This window comes from Episyrphus balteatus, chromosome 4 (genome assembly GCF_945859705.1).
Source record: "Episyrphus balteatus chromosome 4, idEpiBalt1.1, whole genome shotgun sequence".
NCBI lineage: Eukaryota > Metazoa > Arthropoda > Insecta > Diptera > Syrphidae > Episyrphus > Episyrphus balteatus.
Window position 1 is genome coordinate 34,634,720 of NC_079137.1, and position 19,968 is coordinate 34,654,687.

The 19,968-nt window shown below is 31.2% G+C and overlaps 4 protein-coding genes and 1 long non-coding RNA gene across 10 annotated transcripts; 4 read left to right on the forward strand and 1 right to left on the reverse strand.

Annotated features, from left to right (window-relative positions):
• The first annotated feature begins 218 nt into the window (after window positions 1-218).
• Window positions 219-6,439, forward strand: LOC129918765 (uncharacterized). 2 transcript variants are annotated; one of them, XM_055999477.1, is made up of 7 exons: window positions 219-354; window positions 445-646; window positions 798-860; window positions 930-1,087; window positions 1,164-1,542; window positions 5,668-5,820; window positions 5,876-6,439. In XM_055999477.1, exons 1-7 carry the CDS (start codon window positions 257-259, stop codon window positions 6,344-6,346), a joined length of 1,524 nt encoding a protein of 507 aa, XP_055855452.1. In that variant the 5' UTR covers window positions 219-256; the 3' UTR covers window positions 6,347-6,439. The 2 variants fall into 2 exon arrangements, with proteins under 2 accessions (XP_055855452.1, XP_055855453.1); XM_055999478.1 differs by lacking the exon at window positions 219-354 and having other exon boundaries at window positions 532-646; window positions 727-860.
• Window positions 6,440-8,963: 2,524 nt separating this feature from the next.
• On the forward strand, window positions 8,964-10,335 carry LOC129919060 (uncharacterized). The gene is made up of 2 exons (XR_008773043.1): window positions 8,964-9,839; window positions 9,900-10,335. It is a non-coding gene; the product is annotated as an uncharacterized LOC129919060 (long non-coding RNA).
• Window positions 10,336-10,790: 455 nt separating this feature from the next.
• On the reverse strand, window positions 10,791-13,306 carry LOC129919059 (metaxin-2-like). The gene is given in 3 exon segments (XM_055999880.1): window positions 10,791-11,652; window positions 11,712-11,724; window positions 13,086-13,306. A coding segment is annotated over 1 exon segment (798 nt). The 5' UTR covers window positions 11,636-11,652; window positions 11,712-11,724; window positions 13,086-13,306; the 3' UTR covers window positions 10,791-10,837.
• A 1,497-nt stretch (window positions 13,307-14,803) lies between these two features.
• On the forward strand, window positions 14,804-15,808 carry LOC129919503 (clathrin light chain-like). The gene is made up of 2 exons (XM_056000399.1): window positions 14,804-14,938; window positions 15,053-15,808. Exon 2 carries the CDS (start codon window positions 15,075-15,077, stop codon window positions 15,669-15,671), a length of 597 nt encoding a protein of 198 aa, XP_055856374.1. The 5' UTR covers window positions 14,804-14,938; window positions 15,053-15,074; the 3' UTR covers window positions 15,672-15,808.
• A 101-nt stretch (window positions 15,809-15,909) lies between these two features.
• LOC129919504 (probable deoxycytidylate deaminase) lies at window positions 15,910-17,037 on the forward strand. Of its 5 annotated transcripts, none has more exons than XM_056000404.1 (3): window positions 15,910-16,162; window positions 16,209-16,753; window positions 16,809-17,037. In XM_056000404.1, exons 2-3 carry the CDS (start codon window positions 16,233-16,235, stop codon window positions 16,834-16,836), a joined length of 549 nt encoding a protein of 182 aa, XP_055856379.1. In that variant the 5' UTR covers window positions 15,910-16,162; window positions 16,209-16,232; the 3' UTR covers window positions 16,837-17,037. The 5 variants fall into 5 exon arrangements, with proteins under 5 accessions (XP_055856379.1, XP_055856375.1, XP_055856377.1 ...); XM_056000400.1 differs by having other exon boundaries at window positions 16,212-16,753; XM_056000402.1 differs by having other exon boundaries at window positions 16,219-16,753.
• The last annotated feature ends 2,931 nt before the right edge of the window (window positions 17,038-19,968 follow it).

Genomic DNA, 19,968 nt, shown 5'->3' on the forward strand with positions numbered 1-19,968 from the left:
ACTAGTTCATACAACGCTTATTATCACTTTTGCGAGTCGAGTCTGCACACTCTCACAATACCTTATCGGTCCTCACTCAGTCTCAGGGTTATCAGTGGAGAAAGTGCGACTGCAGATCTCCTCGTACTGCTTTGTCTTTCTCAAACATGTGTTGATGCTATTAAAAAAAAAAATAAACAAAACAAAGAAAGACTCAAAGCTGTAATCAGAGCTAATCACATATAGTTTCTGTTAAGTGCAACACTATCGCTCCAATATGGCAAGCCCTCCTACATCAGCAGCAACAGTAGAAAACAGTGCACCGGCTAATATGAGCACGATCAGTGTGATATTCTGCTCTCCGATCATCATTTGGCAATTTTTTGTTTTTCCATACGTTCTTTGTATTGTTCACTCTTAAACTGTCAACACGATGTATAATGGATCCGACGAAAACCTTCCCAGTTCCCCTCAATTCCTTGGCCCCTCAATTGAATGCACCAACGGACAACTTTGTGATTCAGAGGATCGAAATCGAGAGCATCAACCGATCAGCTCACCGAATCAACATCAAAGATCACTTCACTCGATCAATAATGAGCGACACGGATACTCTAGAATGGCATCTTCTTCAACGACCTTTGAAGACAGTATGACCGAGATTATTGTACGTAATTGTTTGCTTTAAGTCATACATTTAATTTTAAATTTTAATTTATCTGTGTGTACATTTGTTGATGTGATAAGATCGAAATTCAAAAATGCGTCGAAATACATCTAATAGTTCTTTCATTTTTATTAACGTTGGCAACAATCAGATGGACGATGTTCCCAGTGATAATGAACCAACTTCGGCTATCCTTGACTATTGCAAAAGGAAGGTGAGGGTTTTGGTTAATATTTTGTGTGTCGTGCTGTGATATGATTTTGTTGCAAAATTTATATTGCAGTTTCTTCGCCCTTATATGACAATACTCGCGCTAGTTGGGTTAAATCCGATCTCAACAGAAACCACGCAATTGAAAGCTTGTTTGAGCTATCTTCAAGCTATGATTATTATGGTCATCATATGTTTTGGATACTTTCTTCAATTTTTAGCTTCATACAGGTAAATGAACTCATCAGTGTGTCACATAATATATTCATTACGTAAAAGAAACAAAAAATGCCTTATCTCATTATAGAGGTGATCGAGGTTTCACAAATGACAGAAAAGAAGCTTCAAATCTTACGAGCTTCCATTTGATGAGCCTTCATAATTGGGGCGAAATAGTGTTCGGTTATATCATACCGAATGCACTGCATCTTATTGGATTTGTAACGGCAATTTTTGTATGTAAGGTCATCGATAACGAGCAATTGCAGAATCTGATTGAGCGAGTTTTTTTGATGTCAATGAAACCCAAACGACTATGTACGATTCTTTGGGTTTATGTCGGACTGGGATTGGGTTTTCTGACGCTTCTCTTGGCATACGTCATACCTTCGGTGTTGATGCAGATGCAGATTGTACAAGTTGATTGGATGCCAGTGGAACTAGTACCATATGAAATGCCAATAAAGGTAAAGTATAAGGCTATAGATTGAAGGTTTTATTTGTGTTTATTTTGTTGGGTACGTTCAGGAAATCTTAGGGACTAAATATTTAGTCAAAGTCATTTTCTGACCTGAAATTAAGGTAGACTTGTAAACCGAGTTAGGGAGATCTTGCATAACTTTCCAATAAAATAACGTAAATTGTATGGATTTGTTTTTTACAGCTAACAAACTTGACTAAATATTTAGCCCATAACTTAACTAAACCTGACCATTGTTTTACAAAAATTGCCTTGCTATTTTGTATTATCTAATTTTTTGGACTGATCAGTTTATCAGTCTAAATCTAAAGCCTAGTACGCTACTGAAGCGAAACGAAAAATTTTGAAGTCTCCAAAGTCAACAGCGAACATGTTGACAAAAAAATACCAAAATAAAATTAATAAAAATACAAATAAAAAAATTCCATAAAAAAACATCCGAAAATAAGTTTTAAACCAAAAATAAAACAAATTTAATTTCGTTCAAGATTTCGTTAACGAAATTTTGTTTGGAAAATTTCGTTTCGCTTCAGCTGCGTACTAAGCTTAAATAATAAAAAATTGATAAGCTGCTTTTAGTCAGTTTGTTAGTATTAGTGGCGTAGCTAGGCCCTGTTTAAATTATAATTAAAATTCGAAAAACGGTGAAATTTTTAGACTTTTTTCTGTTTTAGCAAATAAATTCTAATGAAAAAAGTAACTAGGAACCTAATTGAAGAAGGTAAATCTGAAAACCAAACTTGGTTTTATACTTTTCTGGTATCTATTCTTAACTTTCTGCAGGCACACCTCTTTTTTATACCGTGATAGGCACATGGGTGCGAATTTGGTCAAACTATTTGATGTCGCTAAAACTTTTATCGGTCTCAATATTTTATAGAGAATCATATATGAAATTGATGTAGAATTTTTCGAGGAATTCGAATATTGTATTCAGAATTTCAAAAAAAATATATTTTTAACCCTTATAAAGAGACTTTTGTTGTGACCACTTTTTTGAAATATCGTATTTTTTTATTTTTGTCCAGCCAAATTCGCACCCGTGTACCGACAGAGGGTTAAAACACACCAAATAATCAGCTCCAGTGCAATTTTTTGCTAATAAGAAATGATTAAAAAATGTATAATTTAAATTCGATTTTTTGTAATTTTTCTTTTTAATTCGATTGCTTTTGTGTTTATTTTGAGTTTTATATGCCTTACTGCATACAACCTTAAATGTTTCATTTTCCCATCAGCTTATGAAAACCCTTTGGTTTCATTAACGTTATAAGTAGTTAAAGGGAAATTGATTTTTTAAAGGTTCAAAATTGCCAAATAGCCAATACGGAAAATTGAAGTTTTGTCAAAAACAGATCATAAATTTATTTTCTTGATTTCGGATTTTCTGACTTAGGGCCAATTTTTCAATAGTCAGTTAAACAGTCAGTTAGTACTTATTCCTAAGGATAGAGAAAAAATCAGGCAGATATAGCTTATTCCTAAGAATAAATCTATCTGCTTCTTTCAGAGACGAATAAAATTATTAAGGAATAATCTCAATAAAAATATTGTGTCAGTTGTCAAAGCTGTTTTGAAAGAATTTTGAAAAAAATACAGTGGAAAACAAGAAAACAAAAACAATCATGAATAAAAATGACGTTTAATTTTAAATATTTTTGAATTTGACAATTTTTTTTTTGTTATTCTGTAGAATAAATTATTCTTGATTGAAAAATTTAATGTTTAGGGCCAATTTTTCAATAGTCAGTTAAACAGTCAGTTAGTACTTATTCCTAAGGATAGAGAAAAAATCAATTTTTCAACAAGCAGATATAGCTTATTCCTAAGAATAAAACTATCTGCTTCTTTCGGAGACGAATAAAAATTATTCTAAGGAATAATCTCAACAAAAATATTGTGTCAGTTGTCAAAGCTGTTTTGAAAGAATTTAAAAAAAAAATACAGTGGAACACAAGAAAACAAAAACAATCATGAATAAAAATGACGTTTAATTTTAAATATTTTTGAATTTGACAATTTTTTTTTGTTATTCTGTAGAATAAATTATTCTTGATTGAAAAATTCAATGTTTTTATCTGACTGTTTATGAGCCTAATAACTTTATTCGTCGAACAGTTAACTGACTGTTTATTAGAAGATTGAAAAATTGGCTCTTAATTTAATAACTTTATTTGTCGAACAGTTAACTGACTGTTTATTAGAAGATTGAAAAATTGGCTCTTAATCAAAGGATTTAATCGAACATTTTTTTATAGAATAATTTTAGTACCTAACCGTAACCATGGGTGGCACCCGGGGCGGCAATTATGGTGTCACCCCCAAAATGAAAAACAGTAAAATAAATGAAATTCCACTTTTCTATAATTATAAGATTTTTTACTTGCTCTTTACCATAAGAAAATTTTGGAATCTCAAAAATTGAATAACCTACAACCGATTTTTTAATTTTTTTTAAGTGCTAATGATAATTTTCAAAAAAAATATTTTTTTTTTGAAAATTCAATAATAAAGGATAAAGAACCAATGAAATTTTGTTTTTACATATGTGTCGATTAATATTTGTTTTTAAATGGCATATCTACCAATTTTTTATTTTTAAAATTTGTATAGGTACATAAAAACCATTAAAACCGTACCAATAATTTTGAAAATTTTTTGTCACTAAATTGCATACTTGGTTTGGAGTTTAAAACCACTGTAAGAATTATTGTTTTGGTACTTTTTTTTAAAAGCAGATCGAGCTTAATTTTAGCTGACATTTTGTATCTCTTTTTTCCTGCACTTTTTAAATTTTTAAATTTAAGGGGTGATTCTTCTTCTTTAAAATTTATATTCTAAGAAAAAAATTGTTCTATAGTAACGCTCTATCTACAACTGATATTACTTTTTGTTAATACTCTGCGATCTATAAGGCCCATTGGTCCGCCCCCTCGCCCCTCCTCGCTACGCCACTGACCGTAACAACCCAAGAATATAAATTTCTATAGAATAAGATGAAAAGGTTTTTTTAAGTTAAAAAAAGTATAATTTTTTAATGAGAGCTTATAATATGTATGTTCAATTTCACAAGATTTTAAGAGATTTAAAAATCCTACAACTTATTTCTCTAAAGAGAAAAAATGATAAAGACAAAAAATAATTAAGCATGGTTTCATTAAATAGTTTGATTTAAATATTACCTCATATTTTAAATTAAGCGATACACAATACTCCACCCAAGTGAATTTGATTGGCATTCAGGGTTGCCTTCATTTAAGATGTTTAATTTACAGCATACACTTGCTGACAGGCACTATCGGTGCTTTTATAAACTGTGCTCTATACCCGTTTGGACGACGAATAAAAAATGAAAAAAAAGTTACGTATACGCCATAGTGAATATTTCCATATCAATGCAATCAATGGTTTTTTGAAGTTTTTAGTTTAAATGCAATATGGTCTAGATAAAACTCACCATTTTGAAATAAGGTTTCGATATCGAAAAGATGTCTAGGCAACAAATATTCAGCTTAAAATCATAAACGTTTCATGTCTTAATGACTTCATAAATTGACTACGAATGAAGATTTCAGGTCAGTAAAGTAAAAATATGCAAGAACTGGTTTCTGAAATTTTTATCGCCTTCTACAGAGTCAAAATCTGAAAAAAATAATAAGAAGTGAAATGAGGGCCATACCTGATTTTGTGGTTTGAATTTCAATTAAAATCATGTTTTTATTTTAATTTTAAATGCCCAGGAAAAATAGATTTTGTAACAGGCTGATTTTTGGTATACAGTTTGGTGTTAGGGTGGTTTACAATCTGTGTAAAGTACACACAAATTGTATATGACAATTTTTTGTAAAATAACCTCCTCAGCTACTACAGTTTTGTAGAACGTAATTTTTGTCTAAAACTTACCGTTTTTAAAATAAAAAATGTTGTGACCCCTTGTAATGGGGTCAGGACTTTTCACAGATTGTAAACCACATTTTTTCAATTCTTTGACAATTTTTCGTCTATTATTACTGGCTTTTATTATCGTTTTACATTTCCATGCTTATATTAATGTACTTCATGAAATGAATTTTTGATAAATAAAATAACATTTTTCTCATTTATCTTTTAGCTTACTCTTCTGTGTACAATTTTCACTCAGGATCTTGTGGAAATAGTCATCTTGACAAGTTACAGCATAGAGTGTTATTTACTGATGGTCCATTTGCAGACGCTTTCTCAAAAGCTTCTTATGCATTCCATAGAGAGCCTGGATTGGATGAGGGTAAATAAAATTGACAAATCGTCATTTTCTATATTAATTTGATCTTTGTTTTCAGGAAGTTTTGGAATTTCGAAAACTATTGGATCATCTTAACAACAAGTTATCTCTACCGGTCTGCTTCTTTACTGTTATGAATCTATCTAACGCCTTAGCAGGAATGATATTTCTCTTCAAGGACTTTGATTTTCAATACACCGAATTGAAGGTGGTCATTTTGAATATCGCAAACGTCCTCCTTTGGCTGCTAATGGGTCTTATGCCGTTCTTCACAGCATCATCTGTTACACGTGTTTGTCAATTGGCACAAGCTAATGGCCATCACATTCGCATTCGACCCTTTGTCTATCGCAATACTTCAGCTGATGATCTCAATTCTACGCTACTTTTTGCATCATCATTGAATATGTCCGCGAAATTGTTCCGCATGCCAATTCAGCAAAACTATCTTTGTTTCGCCATCTTAATAATATCCATTGTGACTCTCACACTGGGAATGTGCCTTAATTTTTCGATGGGAATTTTCTAGAAAAATGTCGTCGTCAAATGTGCTGTTATGTAGTGTGTGTTATTTATACGGTGTGTTAATAAAAATCTCTGTCTTTTGTTTTCCACTAGAAAATCCATTTTATCCTTGCATTAATATAGCAAAGTACAATAAAATATATCAACATGAACACTTGCTTTCCCTAAGCTGTATTCTATTATAGCCCAGGGAAATTAGTAATTTAAATCGCATTTTTCGCGGGACAAAATTTTTTTCATGGAATGTGTTCGGGTGGTTGTCCTTATCATAAAAGTCAATTTGTTGGGATAATTGGAGGTTGGGAACAGCCGCCATCTTGGAAAAGAGATTGGTATCGTTTTTATTGAATAGCTCCATTGTTATTCATTTTAACAAAAAATGACAATGGTAAGACTTATTAACAATAAAATTATCTAAGAAATCATATACAAAACAATTCCGTGAGTTGATTAAATAAAATTTTATAGTTGGTCAAAGTGCGGGTTTGTATCGCAAGGTTGGGACAAAATGACATTTTTTCATATATCTGACGAACTTTTGATTTGTTTGGATAATTCTTCAAGAATGAATTGTAGTACTTATAGTTACCTATAAAATGAGCCCACAATCGTTATTGTCACCATCGTATTGTAGAAGTAATCTAACTCCGAATCTCCCCATGTACTAGTCAAAAGTAAGAAAACAGCTGTTTTTTTGCTAGTAGGTCGAGAAAATTTTGGGAGTAGAGGTATAACCAAAATATAAGTAGGTACGCAGTTTTGCAGCCATACGCGTGTTAATGTCGATTTCGAAGGTCTGACAACTCTAATTTTGTGCTTTATACGGTTTTTGGGGGGTTAAATAACGTAAGTTTTCCAGTTAATGTAACTGGGATAAATTTATACTATTTGAAATTATAAATATACAAGCTGATGCTCTATTATTTTTCCTAAATCTGAACACCCCAATCTTGAGGATGTGACCAATAGAACTATATATAAGCCGTTTATACGATTATGTTTTAGAAGCTTTTTTTGTTTAGATTTTTGTTTGTTTATTTAAATTGAAAAGCCTGATATGGTTAGTTAAAAAAGCTTATATCGTGAGTTCTATTAACCCCATAGCCGAGATTGAGGTATCCAGATTTAGGAAAAATAATAGAGCATCAGCTTGTATATTCATAATTTCAAATAGTATAAATTTAGCCCATTCACATTAACTGGAAAACTTACGTTATTTAACCCGCCAAAAACCGTATAAAGCACAAAATTAGAGTTGTCAGACCTTCGAAATCGACATCAACACGCGTATGGCTGCAAAACTGCGTACTTATATTTTGGTTATACCTCTACTCCCAAAATTTTCTCGACCTACTAGCAAAAAAACAGCTGTTTTCTTACTTTTGACTAGTACATGGGGAGATTCGGAGTTAGATTACTTCTACAATACGATGGTGACAATAACGATTGTGGGCTCATTTTATAGGTAATTATAAGTACTACAATTCATTCTTGAAGAATTATCCAAACAAATCAAAAGTTCGTCAGATATATGAAAAAATGTCATTTTGTCCCAACCTTGCGATACAAACCCGCACTTTGACCAACTATAAAATTTTATTTAATCAACTCACGGAATTGTTTTGTATATGATTTCTTAGATAATTTTATTGTTAAGTCTTACCTTTGTCAATTTTTGTTAAAATGAATAACAATGGAGCTATTCAATAAAAACGATACCAATCTCTTTTCCAAGATGGCGGCTGTTCCCAACCTCCAATTATGCCAACAAATTGACTTTTATGATAAGGACAACCACCCGAACACATTTCATGAAAAAAATTTTGTCCCGCGAAAAATGCGATTTAATGCCCATATTTTGACTAATTTCCCTGAGCTATTAGGCGAGTGTCAACCATCTCCACAGAGTGAGGTTGTTCAATTCATTCTAGAAATAAATGACTGGGTCGCACGAACTTGTTCTTAGAGTTCAAGTTGCAATTCTTAAAAGTTTTTATATAGAAATTTAGAAAATTTATATATATAAAAAAAATAAAATTCGTTTTCAAAGGAAAAAAAAAACAATATCATTGAATAATTATATTATATAATTATTCAATTGAATTTATTTTTGAACGTTTGATTCTTATGTACATATATTTGAAAGGATTTTGTTTTTTGTTTTTATTAACGACAAGAAGATTTTCTTCAGTTATAGAGTGGAAGTGTTTATTTAATTTTGATTAGGGTGCTTTTTGTAATAACATCTAGGCCAAAGTTGTAGTTCACATTATTTGAATGTTGTCCACATGCACTGTGGCATATACTTACTATTTTCTTAAACCGCAAAATGAAAGAGTAGGTAAGGGTCCAGTTAATACAATACGAAACTACCTCGTTTATTTGCTTAAACTGATTTATGTATGTATATGCGAACAAGAACTTTTGATATACGGGTTTGTTCAAATTTGCAGCTGTAAATGAAAATTTAAAGTTTTTATAAAATGTTAAATTTTGAAAAAAAAAAAAATCTTTTCGTATCATTTTTGGATACTTTTCTTTTTTTTTCATTTCTTTTCTTTTTTTTTGACATTTAAGTTTTGAATGTTGATTAGTAATTTCTACGAAATTGCATACCAATTTTATTTTTGAATTTTTATTTAATTTATTTATAAGGTTCCAACGATTTTGAAATTTTTTTTTTCTAAAAATATATCTTAGTAGAAGAAATCAAATCGAATAGGTACTTGTTTTGGAGCTATCACGAATTTTGATTTGTTACTTTAACTTTTTGGGCTAGTGTATAAAAACAACTCAGGTTAAAAGCTAACGCTCGGTTAAATTTTATGGTTATGAAAGTCAACTATTAAATCTAGCTAAGCGTTAGCCTTGTACCTGAGTATTAAATTGTTTAATGGTAGGGTGAAATATGTATAATTCAGTTAACTATTAAAGTCAGCCTTAAATTTAAATTTTGGTTAGGGCTGTAGAAAATAAAATTTACTAATGATAAGTTTTTGTGAATAAAAATTCTTATTCAGAATTCTTTGGCGCAATAGTAGGTAAATGTATAAGAGTGGTCGAATTTTCGGTATTCGGCCGAATCATTATTTGCAGTATCTCTAGTTGGTACCGTTAAAAAATTTCAATTTCCCCTCCTTGGAATCAAAAATAAACAAAAGGTTTGAGCCAAATCGACTTATTGGTTTGAGCTCTTACCTGATTTACAATATAACGTTGAGTTTTCCCGAGAGATGACAAACTTTTGTTCTATAACAGAGAGGGATACTATTCCCTGAATGTTCTAATTGTAATGTGCATTATGTAAAATTAATAGAGAGTAGATTAAAATTTCTATATTTCTTTAGATTTGCGATTATAAAATGTGGATTCGCGGTTTAAAGCTAGTTTCCAAGGGGCAAATCACGATTCCCATATATGGAATATCAGTCTACAAAGATCTCATTTTAAACAAAGATACGAAAACGGTGTCAGAGACGAATATGTATTAGCAATAGGTATGTAGTATATTACTTCCAAAAATCCATAAATTTTGCAAATTTGATTTTTTTTGCTAGGAGATGCAGGTTATCCATTAGAACCTTGGTTGATGACTCCATTTAGGACTCCGCCACCAAATAGTCCTCAAATGCGTTACAACAAATCCCACTCTAGAGCCCGAAATGTAGTCGAAAGAACAATTGGTTTACTCAAAAACCGATTCCGATGTTTGTTAGCAGCTCGACAACTGCATTACACTCCAGAAAAAGCAGTCCAAATTTTCAACGTATGTTGTGCATTGCATAACATATGCCTCTATTTTAAAAATGACATGAACTTTGATGAAAGGAGCGATCAAGAGAACATCCAAGAAGAAAATGATGACTACTATACTCAGCGATCACAATACAACACTCAAGCTGTTAACGCTAGAAATGAAATACTCAACGATTATTTTTCATAAACTTTTATTTAAAAAAAAAAAAAACATTTCAAAATACTTAAAAATTCACAGGAACTATTTTCTAAATAATAAATTATTATTTAATCCAACAAAAACATAAAAAAATAAAATTAAATCACAGTTTAATTCACATTTTAATTTATAACATCGATTAAGTTTCTTCTTGCTTCTTGTGTTTTTGCATCTCTTGTAGTTTTTTTTTTTTTTATTTCTTTCAAGGATTCTAAGTTTTTATTCACTTTGCTCATGTTTTTTGCCATTTCGACTATGGCCTTTGGATCGCCGTGAGTGGTCTTCCAGGTCTCTGATGTCTTCCTACGCCCGTTGTTGCAGGAGTCGTTTGATTCTGTTCATGCTCATCGACATTGTTTGTAGTCGTAACTTGAGGAGCAACACCAGCATATTCAAATTCACAATCAGAAGCATCAGCAACAGTGGAAACACCAGCAGGAGAATAATAGTGTTTATAATTATAGTAAATAATAATTATTCAATGGTAAAATTATTTTTTTTTTTAAATTATTTTTTTATTATATTCTTTGAAATAAAATTTTATGACAGTTGAAAGAATTTACTATCTATGTTTTGGCAAAAGTCTAGTAACTTTTTAAACCCTTGAATGCTTTGTGCCAAATGATTATTTGGGAGTGTAGTTGTTAATATGGTGAATAGATGACCAAACACGATTGCATCTAATTCCATAGGCTCATCTCCATAAAAGAATGCACCGCCACTTTCTTCCAGCTTGCTTGTGAGGGTTTCGCAACACTTGACAACTTTCTCTAGAACGTCTTACAGATTCATATCGCTCCATTGGTAAACTTTAAGTTGTTTCAATACATGCCGCCGTTTTTTAAAGTTCTGGATTGTGTTCAATGGCCACGGGAACACGCATCCATTGCGTGGTTCGGTTACAGTTTTATAAACCTCATTATCCAAGAATGAAATATACAATTCGGCGTTGGTAAAAATGTTCTCTACCAGGGACACGTACGAACGCAAATCAAACTTTTCATCTTCATTTAGCCACTGACCAATAGCACACTCTTTTTGTTCCACAAAGTTGACAATTGGTTCGAATTCAGCAACTATAAATGCTCCAACTTTAATAAATGGCAACTTCGTCATTCTTCCACCAGGGGACATAAATTCAGCATTAGCAGTCGACCTTACAGAATAAGGAATATTACACATCTTAAGGTAAGCTTTAACAGCGAGGCAACTAGCATTTTCTGCTAAAAGTATTTGCTCCATTTCATAAGGCTGATAGAGGACAGCATCGTCTGGCCAGGGTTCACTAGCAATTTTCTCCTCAGTCTTGAATTGTTTCATAATCATTGAAGTTGCCATTGCAGATGATTTGATTGCTAGAATGGTTTTTAAAAATAAAATATTTTCGGGTATAATTTGAGTTCTCACATATTACAAAACTATTTTTCGACAGTGGGAGGATACATTTTATATCTTATTCTAACAATAGCTTTTATTGTACTAAAGTGGCTATAAAGTATTGCCTTCTTTTTCGAGTATTTTTTTTGTAAAGCCTCGTGGCTGTCAGTATTTATATAAAACTAAATATATGGTTGGACTGCTTTTGCTCATAAGCATTTAGTTGAATTTGTTTGTGACGGTAGTCACGAATACATATATACAATAAACTTAACCTATCTTAAAACTACATATATACGAAAACTGGCCAGTGCAGTGATATGCTTAATATCTAACATATTGCTTGAGATTTTTATTTTTTTTTCGTTTCTTTTCTTTTTTGTTTCTTTTGAGTTTATGAAGCGAGAGCGCCATATATACATTAAACATACAAGTAAAATCACAGTATACGAGAGTGTATGAGCAACATTTTAACATTGAGATATACATTTAGGGTGACTGAGTGAAAGATTCGATTAATGGTGTAGAGAGGAAGATACATTTTGGTATACATTGATGTTGTTTCTCTATCTTTACGAGCGATAGCTCTTCTTAATTTATAAAATAGTATAGATACATTTGGTAGGAGGTACAAAATGAAATAGTCAGTAAAGTAGTATGAATGTGCTCAACACTAATACAAAATAGATCACAGAATTTTAATTACATAGATACTAGGATGAGAACAATAACATTGTAGCAAACAATAAAACATTCAATTTAGATGAAATTAAATCAATTAACTGGCGAATATGTTTTAAAGTATTTTTGATGTACTAGGGAATAGCTTAACCTAAGGGTTAAGTACTGCCCTCCTGTATATGGAAATGTAGAGTATTTTGATTTGAATTTTTTTTTTTTGTCTTTTGCTGTTTGATTTTTTTTTTTTTTTTTTTTTTTGGTTTTTTTTTTTTTTTTTTTTTTTTTTAACGATTTGATAAGATTTGTTTTAAAATTCTAAAATTTCATACGAGATCATGTGGTGGCAGTTAAAGTAGAATGTTAAAAATTCAAATTTTGAATTTGGAATAGCCACGAATTTGGTTTGGCGTGGCAGTTAAGTAATATTATGGAGGGGAGATCTCGGTGGGATCAAAATCCGTTGAGAAAATACCGAGTGGCGATAGATAGTTCACGTTGTCCCAAGAGAACCCAGTCTGAAATGAACTGTTTCGTAAATGATGTCTTTTTTTGACAAGAGAGGCGAGCCCCTGAAGCTCATCAATTCTGAGAACATTATAATTGTCGATGTAAACTTTATGCCTATTATTTAAGTGGGTTTCCTGGATAAACGCCACTGAACATTTGCTTGCTAAGAGAATTTTCGATAATTCCATTCTCCTAGTTTGACTTCTTAGAAACGAAATGTTGAGACAGTGGGAGGATAAACTGACAGTAAATTGACGTTTATAAAGGTAACGTAGCATGAAGAGTGACAAGTGACGCAACGTATACGTTATAACGTTGAAAATGGCCGGGTTCAACGCAACATCTGAACTTAAGTTCAGATTTTTTTTGACGTTGAACGCAAAAAATCATCTGAAATTCAGGTGACATTAACGAAGAATCTACTTTTTTTCTTTACTTGGATTGACTTTAAAAAAAGAACATTTTTTTTCTAGAATAATAAAAATAGTTCAAGTGATTGTAAAAACAGAGTTATTAATAAATATTTTCAATGAAATCACTTTAGTACACATTTGTAAAAATTAAGTAGTTGGGTTCATAACATCCGTTTCTGCTATATGCTATCCACTTACGTATGTTTTATGTTGCTTTGGTCCCCAACTTCATTAGTTTGTTTTTTTTGATTTCCTCATTTATTTTCATTATTCCACTTTTGCACATAAACATGAGGAGGGAAAACACAAAATTATATTAATTACATATGGATTGTAATATCATATCAACAAATAATAACAATAACACCGCAACAAATGTCCAAACACAAAAGAAATAACAAATCCATTTATAACTTGCATTAATCACAAAGTTCAATTTTGGTGTGTAGCCCATTAGGCACGTTTACCAACTTCACCAACACAAACACACCCATCTGATGTCGTTTTCTATTGACTTTTGAGATTTTTGTGTAAAATTCTCAGATTTTCCACTGCAAATAGAATATGAAATCTAGTTTTGTAATTGTGTGCATGTGAAAGTGCTTGTGTTTGTATGCGTGAATCTTGATAAAAATCCAGAATCAGATTCTTGAATCTCAGATTCATTTTTTTGTCATTTTTTTGAATCTCAGGACGCAAATAGATCATGAAATCCGAGATTTGTCCACTATTTCCCCTCTTCACCCCCCCTTTCAGCTGTCAAATTCACAAATCTCATTCTGAGATTCGTCAATAGAAAACGACATGAATTTTCAGATAAAAATTTCCACCTGAAAATCGTAACTAAATGTCAAAAAACGTAACTAAATGCCACCTAACTTTTTATGACATCTGACCAATAAGAGCCTCTGAAAATTCAGATCTTAAGTTCATGTGGCTTGCGTTGAACGCGGAGAATTATTTTGTTTATAAGGCGTGTCCATTTATGTGTGCGAATTCTCTCGAATGCGTAATATTCTTCGCGACTTTAAAAATTATTTTTTGGAAATGTTTAAATATGTACTTGCAAGAGATGTGAAACTTCTTTACATAAATACTCAATTTAGCTAAAATCTTGTTTATAGCCTGTTTTCACTACAGTCTAAATGAAATAAATTCCGATACGATTTGATAATAGAAATTTTGGGCTCTATTCAAAACAGCCTGTTACACAATTGGAAAATCTTGCTATATCGGCTCATTTATGAAAAAAAAAAATGTAACCAAGAATTCTACCTGCAGAGGCAGTGCAGTACTCTTCCATAGATCTAAAAGACGACTTCTACGCGAAGACGTAGACGCACAAGACACCCGACTAAAAATTTTGCTTCTAAAAAGCTTTCCAGATGTAACTGTTGCTTCTGTAAAGCTTTATATCACCAACATTGTTAGCTGGGCACATAAGAACAAGGGAGAGAAAAAGATCGATTTCTTATTTGCTTTCCTTTGTGGATGGTAATTTGGATGATAATTTATTACCATCCAAACACTAGCACAAAAGTCCCATGCAAGACTGCGTTTATATCTTGTGTCAAAAACCAAATATATTTTTTATTGTTCTGCGTCATCTTTTTGGATAAAATAATTTATAGAAAAAACGTAAACTATAAAACTTATTTAGCAGGTAAGTGCTTCGAATTGTATTTATACAAAACAAGATTCTCTGAAAAAATAATATCTTCGTCTTCAAAATAAAAGAAAAAATCAATTCACTGCAATATACGCCCTTCTTTATTAGCAAACTGATAAAACGCCCTACAATGGATTTTGGTGATGATTTTGAACCCAAAGATGTCGATCCAGCAGCTGAATTTTTGGCTCGTGAACAAAGCGCTCTGGCTGGCTTAGAGGACGAGGTCCTGCCACCAGCACAAGACACTTTGTTACAAGACAGCGTTAATACAGGTGGTGTCGGTCTCGAGTCGTCGACAGGCAGTTTCGAAATCATCCAAAATGTAGGCGAACCAATTGATTCCGGGTCGCAACCAGCTGTAGCCCGTGTTGAACCTGAAAAAATTCGCAAATGGCGTGAAGAACAAAAGACTCGTCTGGAAGAAAAAGACAAGGAAGAAGAACGAAAAAAAGAAGAGCTTCGTCTTCAAGCTAAGGTTGAGTTGGAAGACTGGCTGAGGCAAACTGAAGAATCAATTGCCAAGACTAAAGCTGCAAGTCGGGGAGCTGAGAAGCAGGATTCTTTTGAAAATGGAGATATAGAACCAGGAACTGAATGGGAGCGTATTGCAAAACTATGCGACTTTAATCCAAAGTCAAATAAATCTGGCAAAGACGTCTCACGAATGCGTTCGATTTATCTTCATCTCAAACAAAATCCAATTCAGACCCAAAAGAATATTTGAAATTGAAAAATACCTAAACTTTCAACATTCTATTAAAAGTATGAACTTATCAATATGAAATTAAAATAGGTACCTATTCATTATATTTGTTATTCAAGAACTTGAATAAAATTATGTACAGAACATTGGTACATGAATTCTTAAGCGGTTTTATTGAATATGTATTTTTCTTAACTAAGGCATTCTTTAATGTAATTAGGCCCCGTTAATAACGTATACAAAATGTTGAGGTAAAAAACGAGAAATGCATGTATAGAGTATAGGTACTTTTTTTTCTTTAAAGCTGGTGAACTGCTTTCCCGTTTTGCCTGCTAATATAAAAATGGCGTTTGTTGTTTTCAATGAGAACGATATATATTTTTGTTTGTTGATGCATGGAATACACCAACAATTTTGTGTCACATATGTCAAAATCAGCGTGGCATATTTTTCTGTACCAAATATTCCACTTTAGATGCTTGTAGTTTTATTTACTAGTAAGTAAACGCTGGGTAGGTTATCTCTTCTTTATTAAATAAATGCACAATAATATTTTAGTAGTACTTAGCACAAAAACCAAACATGTCTCAGAGAACTGATTATTTATCGTGGGAAGATTACTTTATGGCAACAGCACTGCTCACATCACAACGCAGCAAAGATCCGGTCACGCAAGTAGGTGCTTGTATTGTTGACAAAGATAACCTCATACTAGCAGTAGGATACAATGGATTTCCAAGAAATTGCAATGACGAGGAATTTCCATGGTGTAAGGACAAAGAAAATCCTTTTAATGACAAAAAGATGTATGTAGTACATGCTGAAGCGAATGCAATACTGAATAAAAACAGTGCAAACTTGACTGGAGCTTTACTATATACAACGCTATTTCCATGTAACGAATGTACAAAAATCATTATTCAATCTGGAATTAAAGAAGTAATTTATATATCCGACAAACATCATGAAAAACCTACTTATCATGCTTCTAAAAGGATGCTCGATGCAGTGGGTATCAAACATAGGCGTTATACACCGACGAAAAAGAAAATTGTTCTAGATTTTGACTTGTTTGCTGGTGAAGAAGAAACAATTGACTTAAGGTAAGGTAATATCCTTCAAAATACGAACACTGACTTTTAACAATTTTGTTTGTAGCAAACTTAAGATAACCTTGGACAAATAAAAAAAAAACTGGAAAAATAAATTTATAAAAATAAACTATGAGACATGAGACTAGAACGTCTCGCACTTAATTGCTATGAGAAATGTTTTAATCGTTTTACAGAAAACAGACTGCTAGACTGAAAGGGTCTGAAATTTAAATATATATGTACCATGTTGTCCCTTGATTGGGCCATGGGTGCGAAATTTATTGTTTTGTAAATCTATTATTTTCTTTGATTAATTTTTCTGTATTCTCAGTTAGTCAGAAAGAGAGAATGTGGGGAAAAACACCTACATATATGATATAAAAAACTTAAACAATTCACTAAATAAAATAGATATTTATTTTGATTTTAGAACATTACAGGGCAGTCTGCGAATGCAGTAACTCTTTCCTCATCGAGATAAAATATTGACAAGAACATGATTGAAAAATAAAAACATTGATTTACATATGTACATAAACACCTACTACCGTGCTATTCGCTTTCTTAATAATAATATTAATTTTAACAATAATAATTTTATCTATAGGCATATGCATGTAAGACCTAAGGTTTTTTAAATGCATATGGCGCGGCACTAGTAAGAAGGAAGGAATAGAAAGATAGGAAAGATTTTTTTTTTTAGTTACAGTGAATTGAACCATTGAAGAATTATTACACTGGTTAACAAAATTAAACTTTTTACTTGCGATATAGGTACTATAGGGCAAGTTTAGGATTCGTAAAAAAAATCGAACTCGAGATAACAATTTTACATGACATTACGATGATGGAGAATGCCAAAAAAGTGGGTCCGGCAATTCTGTCTGTCTGTCTGTCTGTCTGTCTGTCTGTCTGTCTGTCTGTCTCTATCTGGAGCTGCAGCATAAACGAGTGAAATGATTTTCTTCAAACTTGGTGGTTAGCAGTTTTTGGTAATTCCCTAGAGGGGAAATTGAAATTTTTTTTTTATGACCAAAACTAACGGTACCTGCCATATAACGGAAATAGAAAAGTTAATTTTTTTCAAAAACGGCTCTAACGATTTTGATTAAAATTTTTGTGTGTAGTACTACACATAATAGCCAACTTTTTAAATAAAAAAAATATTTTTTGTACCGTTATTAACGGTACCTGTCATAGAACGGTTTTTTTCGTTTCTGAATATCTCGTACAACATTAACCCGATTTAAATGAAAATTTTTATACAAAAGTGTGTAAGTAAAGATAATATTAAAATTTTAGAAAATTTTCAAAAAACGCATTTTTGGTTTTTTTAAAAATATTTCAAAATTTTTTTTTGAAAAATCAATTTTTTGAAAACGAATCAATGAAAAATTTTGAAATTTATTTTTTATATGTAAATTAATTATTTCTTCAAAATGGCATACCAACTTTTTTTTTGAAAAATGTTAAAAAATTTTTATATATAAAAAATTATTTTTTTAAAAAACGGCTCCTACAATTTTCGAAAATTTTTTTCTAAAAATACCTTTTTATACAAGAAATAAAATGGCATATTTTTTATTTTTTTTAAGATAATTTAAAACGGAGTTTAATTAATTATAAAAACAGATTTAATTTTTTTATACTACACCGAAAAAAAAAACCAATATCAATTTAACATTTTTTAAATATCAAATTAATATTTTTTAAATATCAGCCAAAAATGCTCTATAAAATGTGTTTCATGATATTTAAAATGTTAAAACAACATTTTTATTATCAGGATGATATTTAAATGTCACATTTTGGAAATTTTTTTTGATATTTTATTATCATTTTTTCATATCAATTTCTCATTCCAAATTATTGAAAAATATTAAATACAAAATTCTTGATGTGTACTAATTTAAAGGCGCTTTGTGTTTTTTCGAAGTAAAATGTATGATTTACTGAGAAAATTTGATCGGCACTAAGATTTTACTTTACATAGTTTGGGAGAAAATTACAAAACAATTATATCACCTATAATAGAAAAAATAATATCATTACTATTTTATAAAGAATATTCCCTTTCAGTAATGTTTTGAAAAAAGAAAGAAAATTCTTAAAATATTAAAAATAATAAAAAAGAAAAGGAAAGAAATAGGTTTCATTATAATAAACTAAAACGTAAAATCTAGTCCACATTGATATTTTAATTGTCAAAGTGAAATTTTCAATATCCACTTCAACTTAAAAAAATGTCAAAATGATATTTTAATTGTCAAAGTGAAATTTTCACTATCCCACCTGAAATTAAAAAATGTCAAAATGATATGATAAAATATCAAAATTGATATTTTAATTGTTGGACGACTTTTGTCACTGAAAAATGTTAATTTGATAGCTGTTATTATCAAATTTTTTTTTCGGTGTACTTATGAAATTTCTTCAAAATATCAAATTTTAAATTTCTTGAATGAAAAGCTGTAACATTATAGTTACTTTAAGCATAAGAGCAAGTACGTGCGACCCCAGTCGTGCAGTTTATTTTTGTTGCCGAAACAAAAATATACTTTTCTGAAGGTTTTCGGTGTGCTGTACTCAAATCCGAAGTAAAAAAATCAGCTCCCGTTTTTGAAATATTACCGTTAGAATGTGCAGTACTTCGGAACTTATTCTTTTATAAAGGAAAATTGTTTGAGTATATTTAGTAACGGTTTTTTTAAGAACTATTTTCCACCGTTTTAAATCTGTTTAAATCATTCCGATATCTTTTTTACTGCCCGAGATATCCTCAGTTGTTTGGTATTTTTATAAATTTTATAACGTCATTATCTCCTTTATGATATATGAAGCCAAACCCACATATTTCATTTTAAGATATCTCGGGCAATACAAAAGATATTGAAAAGATTTAAACAGGTATCGAAAGTTGGAAAACAGTTCTTATAGAAACCGTTACTAAATATGCTCAAACAATTTTTCTTATACAAAAGAATAAGGTCCGAAGAACTAAAAAAAAAACGTTTTTTTGCATTTTCTAACGGTAATATCTCAAAAACGGGAGCTGATTAGTTGTTTCTGACTTCGGATTCGAGATCAACACACCGAAAACCTTCAGAAAAGTATATTTTTGTTTCGGCAACAAAACCCTTGTAAACCAGTGTTATCTCTCGGGTGGTATCCAAGGTGGGGGATCGATAAAAGAATGCTGCCTAAGGTTGGGCTCGAACCCACAC

Bases quoted from the DNA above. Each gene is read 5' to 3' on its own strand.
- LOC129919504 (XM_056000404.1), top strand. From the start codon at position 16,233: ATGTCTCAGAGAACTGATTATTTATCGTGGGAAGATTACTTTATGGCA. The intron at 16,754-16,808 runs GTAAGGTAATAT...TTTTGTTTGTAG, and splicing joins GAAGAAACAATTGACTTAAG to CAAACTTAAGATAACCTTGG.
- LOC129918765 (XM_055999477.1), top strand. From the start codon at position 257: ATGGCAAGCCCTCCTACATCAGCAGCAACAGTAGAAAACAGTGCACCG. The intron at 355-444 runs GCAATTTTTTGT...AAACCTTCCCAG, and splicing joins TGCTCTCCGATCATCATTTG to TTCCCCTCAATTCCTTGGCC. The intron at 861-929 runs GTGAGGGTTTTG...TTTATATTGCAG, and splicing joins TTGACTATTGCAAAAGGAAG to TTTCTTCGCCCTTATATGAC.
- LOC129919503 (XM_056000399.1), top strand. From the start codon at position 15,075: ATGGATTTTGGTGATGATTTTGAACCCAAAGATGTCGATCCAGCAGCT.